A 5,910-nucleotide genomic window follows, 5' to 3' on the forward strand; every position below is an offset into this window, starting at 1 on the left:
GTCTCGCTGCTGTCCAACGCGCTGGTGCTGCTCTGCCTGCTGCACAGCGCGGACATCCGCCGCCAGGCGCCCGCGCTCTTCACCCTCAACCTCACGTGCGGCAACCTGCTGTGCACTGTGGTCAACATGCCCCTCACGCTGGCCGGCGTGGTGGCGCAGCGGCAGCCAGCCGGCGACCGCCTGTGCCGCCTGGCCGCCTTCCTCGACACCTTCCTGGCCGCCAACTCCATGCTTAGCATGGCCGCACTCAGCATCGACCGCTGGGTGGCTGTGGTCTTCCCGCTGAGCTACCGCGCCAAGATGCGCCTCCGCGACGCCGCGCTCATGGTGGCCTACACGTGGCTGCACGCTCTGGCCTTCCCGGCCGCCGCGCTCGCCCTGTCCTGGCTTGGCTTCCACCAGCTCTACGCGTCCTGTACACTGTGCAGCCGGCGGCCCGATGAGCGCCTGCGCTTCGCTGTCTTCACCGGCGCCTTCCATGCGCTCAGCTTCCTGCTCTCCTTCATCGTGCTCTGCTGCACGTACCTCAAGGTGCTCAAAGTGGCCCGCTTCCACTGCAAACGCATCGATGTCATCACCATGCAGACGCTTGTGCTGCTCGTGGACATCCACCCCAGGTGAGGGAGGCCCAGGTGGGGGGCTCTGGGAAAGACTGCAGGGTGCAGGTTGGGCAGGCACCGAGGCTCCCCCGCACTACAGTGCCAAGCCCCTCAACCCCACGGAGCCTCAAGGTCCATCTCCGAAAGCTGGAGGGGTGGGAGAGGAGGGCAGAGGGGACAGTGCTGCCGGACCTCAGCCAGGTGCTCAGAGCATCAGAAAAGCAGGACCTAAGATATGGGTGAACCAGCATCCACTTGGATTTTCACAGGTGGAAATCACAGTCAGAACTTTTGCTGGACTTCCTTATGCTTATTTTATGTTGTGGCAGTTTTCACTTTAGATGGCCTGTGGCAGGGCACCCTGAGAGGGTGGACGGGAGGCTTTGCAAGCTCCTGAAGGCTCTGGGAATCGACAAGCTGCTCCTTCAGGGCTGTCCTTTCTATGTGTCTGTAGCTGCCTCCTCATTCTGTGTGTGCGTGCGCACTTGTGTGTGTGAGTGTGTGTGTGTGTGTCCGCCCCCCAGATGGGCTCAGGCTGCGCCTTCCCTTGTGGCCCCATGGGAGCGTCTGGTGGACTCTGGGGAGGGGTCTCCTCTGGCCTCAGGGACTGCTGTCCAGACTGGCAGCATGGAGGTCCCTGCAGAGAGTGTCCCTCCCAACGCTCCTGGGTCTCACCCTTCTACCTGCCATCCCTCACCTGACCCCCGTTTCTCAGGAAGGCAGTCGAGGTGGGCATCCCAACACAGGCACCCCAGGAACCTCTGCCATCCCTGAGGCACTCTTGGGAAAGAAGGAGGGAACGCAGCCCAGTGTCCTGAGCTCACCTCGGGTTTCCTGGTGAGAACAGGAAAGCAAAGAGGGAAGTGGCTGGCGGTGTCCCTGTCCCTGTGGACACCGTGCTGTGTCTCGTCCCACTGTACCAGTAAGAGACAAGGCTCCCCTCCCATGCCTGGAGCCCCAGGTCAGGGCTTGGCTTCTGGAAGGCATGGAAGGTGAGGCAGGCAGAGAGCACTGAGGGAGAAGAGATGGGGGGCATCCTGGGTGAGCAGAACCCAGAGAGTCCAGGGGGGCTGCATGAAGGGAGGCAGAGCAGTCCCCAAGGTGTGCATGTCCCCTCCAGGGAGGAGTGGGCTCATGGCGGAGGGGACAGACTGGACGCGTGAGCCTGAGCAGGGTCCTCTGGGTCTGAAGTTTTTGTGCCTGTAAGCAATGGAAAGACAAGTCCTTGAACTTCACCACGTCTGCAGTGGAAGCATGCATGTGTGTGTTAATTGTTCTAAGAGCGGCTGAAGCTTCTCGCCACCAGTTCTCCCCCAGAGAGTCGTGCACAGACACTTGCATTGAGTGACTAGGCACCTTGGCACCGGGGCTACGGACGCATGATGCCAGACATCTAGCCTCACACGCACATCCTGTATGTTCACGTGTAAACTGCACGCATGCAGACACATCATGACACACTGACACCAAGACCTGGCTGACCGCCATCGCGTGTGTCTCTGCAGGTCAACATCATGTAAACAGTCTGCAGCCACAATTGGCCCTTCCCATCAGTTTAAAAGCTGCATCTGGGGACTTGGACTGGGACTGCGCGTGGAGGGCGGAGGGCAGTGTCTTTCAGCCCTGGAAGCTGAAGGGCTTCTAGTGTGGGTCTTCTCGCCAGAAGTCTAACAGCAGAGGAGGGGCTGGGCTGGGAAAGAAATCAGTTCTTCTTCAGACCAGTACAAACCCCACCACTGCCCTCCATCCAGCTCCCAGTACAGGAGGGTTGGCGGTTCCTTCCAGCCCGTGAGGAGTCAGGGACTGCCCCCCTTCTGCAAATGTCTCTCTCCAGGCCAAACGCTGCAGAGAGAGTTCCAGGGGCTCAGGGGCAGAGGCGGCTGCTCTACTCATCTCCCTCAGAAAGGAACCCTAACTTTTCTTTGCCCAGGCTGCTTGGAGGGGCCCTGGTCCCAGCCTCCTGGGGCCCTTCAGGGCCAGGAAGCAGCATCTGTCTGCACAGCAGAGGGGAAGGGCTTCTGGGGCTAGGCACCCCCAGCAGCTCAGACAGGCCCCACTGGCCAGGGCTCCCTGCGGTTACCAGATGCGGGCATGCATCACAGCACTGCCGCTCCAGTGAGCACGCCCGCCACTCCCTGGGGGGCCGGTCCTCCCTGAGTGAGAGGTGGAGAGGTAGGCGGTGGGCACACAAAAGGGACCAGCTCCCTGGCAGCCAGTCCACAGGCTTCTATCTTGGCAGCTCCAAACGCTTCTGCCCCACAGACCGGAAGCCTCAGAACTAGCTCTGGGAAACTGCCCCAGCACCCCCAGGCCTTAGGCATCAGGGCTCTGGGCCCCAGGGTGCTGCAAGCCTGAGGGCCCCTGGGTGGCCAGTGCCTAGGCAGCAGAAGCCCAGTTCCTTTCTCTGCACAGACAGGTCAGTGTGGTGAAGTCTGCTCCCTGTAGCTTTACTTATCAGCCACCATACCGATGGCCTCCTGGGATGTAATTAAAAGGGACCCATCTCGAGTTCTCTGGGGTCCAGGGTGGGTTTGTCAGGAAGCTCCTGGTGGCTACAGTGCCCTTCCCAAAGACTGCTAACCTGGGTGAGTAGTGGGCAGCTTCCTTCTCTTCAGCCACCACCAGAAGATCAAGGACCTCTTTTTCTAATTCATCTGGGCTTCGGAGCCCCTGAGACACACTCCCCTCTCCTGCCTATCCGTGGTGGCTTCTTGAGCTCCTACATTTATGAAGCAGCTTGGAATTTCTCATCCTCATTCCCCACTTGGCCTACTGCTGCTCCGTTCGCTGTGTTCGGTGCTCACAGACCACAGCTCCAGACCCAGTCGGGCCAGGCCTTTCTCTGTTCTGCCAGGGGCTGACTCACCTCACGCAGCAGAGAAGTGGGGAGCTGGGCTCTACCGAAGTCCCGCTCCTCCTGGCATGGCCGAGGGCAGCTGCTCTGCAGCCTGGGAAATGGCTTGGAGAAGTAGAGGTACTGACATGGACTCAATGCTGAAGCAGCAATAACCTAACTGGATCTTCCTCCCAGGATCCCGAAGGCCCTGTAGGCCCTCCCAGGGTCTCCATGGCCTCCTGGTCAACAAGGTCCACAGTGGCTGTCTGGATGCTGACCCAGGAGGGTGTCGAGACTGCAGCAGAGCAGACTGGGGGCCCTTGATTACGCAGATGTGACTGGGGGACCCAGGGAAGGGAGGAACTTACCTAATTCAACAGCTCTAGAAAGTGGATCAAGCCAAGCCTCACACTCAGATCTGCCCCCAAAATTTACAGATGGGGGCGGCAGTGCGAACAGAGGCCTGCACACCACATGCAGAAATAGTCCAGACTTCTAAATCCGGCTTACAAACTGCTAAGCAAAATGTGTTCTCTCCTCCTACCCTGACACATCAGTCTTTATAACAACTGCAAGGCTCAGCTCAGACTTAGACGTCTCGGGCTCCCTGGAGTCCAGCCTGGTCCATGGGCGCGTGGGGAGAGCTGAACTGGCCCCAAGCTCCCCACCCACCTGCCTGACGGTCTCATCCTGGCCCTATCCGGCACGTGGAAACCAGGCAAGCCCCAGAGTTTAGGGAGGAATGGTGTGGCTCCCCGCTAGGAGGACTGGACGGGGAGTCAGGTGGCTGGGTCTTAGCCTTGCCTGCACCCCACTCCCTGGGTGGGAAAGTCCTTCTCTTCTCTGAGCCTCTGTTTCCCCAGCTGTGAGCTGGGGTGGGCGGATGAGAGGACCCCTCATACGGCGAATGACTGTGTGTCTAGCCACCTGCCTAGAGTAGAGATGTGACCCCAGGCCCAGCAGCCTCCACATCGAGTCACCCTCTGTGCCCCACATCATGCCAGGTGCTGTTACAGACCAGGAAGCAGCATCCGCCTGGCCCCTGGGGCCCAGAGGGGCCACAGAGCCAGCCAGGACCCGAGCTCAGGCTCCTGGCTGCACGTAGGCTCCTGCTGCTCCTTTGTGGAGGCCGCTGGCTGTAGCGCCTCTCTCATAAAGACACAGGGCAGGAAGAGAAGGTTAGCGGGAGGGAGCCCTGTGGAGCCGGGGCTTCAAGACAGTGCTGGAACATACTCATTGTCCGGTAAGTCTATGTGGAATGAATAGTGATAAGGATTAAATGTATCGAGGGCTTACTGTGAGTCAAACACTGTCTTAGGTGCTTTGTTAATTTCAAAACAACCCCACAATCCCTTATGACTCCCATTTTTGAGACGAGGAAGCTGATGCACAGAGAGGCTGTGTAACTTGTCTCAGGCCACACAGCAATTAAGTGGTGGTGCCTAGATTTAAGCCCAGCAGCATGGCTCTGGCGCCTGGTGCTTAGCCACTACGCTATTGATGAAGAGAGGTGCCAGCCCAGTGGAAGCTTTGCAGGGCCTGCATCCACTACAATCCTTTTGTCTGGTAGGCTTGATGTTTTTAAGGCTCACTTTCAAAAAATCTAAAACACCTCCCTGGCAGGGTTGTGGTTAAGCTAATATGTAGAGAGCGTGACAGTGTGGGGCTGGCATGGAGCAGGTGATTAGTAATGGGACAAGTAATAAAAAGCTAAATTTATTTGCATTTGCTTTATTTGCTGTGCAAAGTGCTTGATGTGCCTTATGCATTGAATGCATTGCACGCATGCATGCACTTTCTGCACTTAAATCCTACACCGCTCGCGGCGGCATATTGTTATTATTATCCACGTTGCACGGTTGGTGACTTAGCGATGTCAAGCTCCCACAGCTACAGGCAAGACTTGCCCCTGGATCACTGACGGGGTAGCCACGTTCCCACACGAGGGCCACCGCCTGTGTTGATGACTCGTGACTGCCTGCCCTGGCCCACGTGGGCCCTGTGTCACCTGCTCCCCGTCTCTCACGTGCAGTGTGCGGGAACGCTGTCTGGAGGAGCAGAAGAGGCGGCGGCAGCGGGCCACCAGGAAGATCAGCACCTTCATCGGGACCTTCCTCGTGTGCTTTGCACCCTATGTGATCACCAGGTGAGCTGCCTGCCGGGCGTGGGCAGGGGCGTGCGTCACAGGTGCTGCTGGGTGGGGTGGGTGGGCACAGGGGCAGGGAGAGCCCAGCAGAGTCCCACGATGGTTAGCAGGCACCTCTCTCGGCCCCACACTGCTCCTGAAGTTGCGCTGGGGGCGAGGGGGAACGCGACACATTTGGTGCGAAGGAGGCTCGTGTTTTCCTCTTTAGCCTCAAATGCGTTTTAATTAGACGCAGAACCAAAATGGTCGTGTAAGACTCTTTCACACTCAGCTTCCAAATCAAACCACTCTGCCCCCTTGCCCACTTGGCCATCAAGCCCCCGTAAGGC

General features: G+C 58.7%; 1 protein-coding gene across 1 annotated transcript in view; it reads left to right on the forward strand.

The window, feature by feature from the left end:
• The window catches only part of GPR26 (G protein-coupled receptor 26), a gene marked incomplete at its 5' end in the record, with an annotated part of 14,960 nt that continues 9,050 nt past the window's right edge, over nucleotides 1-5,910 (forward strand). Inside the window, 2 exons of the mRNA XM_012555116.1 lie at nucleotides 1-617; nucleotides 5,468-5,581. Coding sequence (XP_012410570.1) covers nucleotides 1-617; nucleotides 5,468-5,581 — 731 coding nt within the window. The remainder of the gene's footprint in view (nucleotides 618-5,467; nucleotides 5,582-5,910) is intronic.

Source organism: Trichechus manatus, unplaced genomic scaffold (assembly GCF_000243295.1).
Source record: "Trichechus manatus latirostris isolate Lorelei unplaced genomic scaffold, TriManLat1.0 scaffold00031, whole genome shotgun sequence".
NCBI classification, from domain to species: domain Eukaryota; kingdom Metazoa; phylum Chordata; class Mammalia; order Sirenia; family Trichechidae; genus Trichechus; species Trichechus manatus.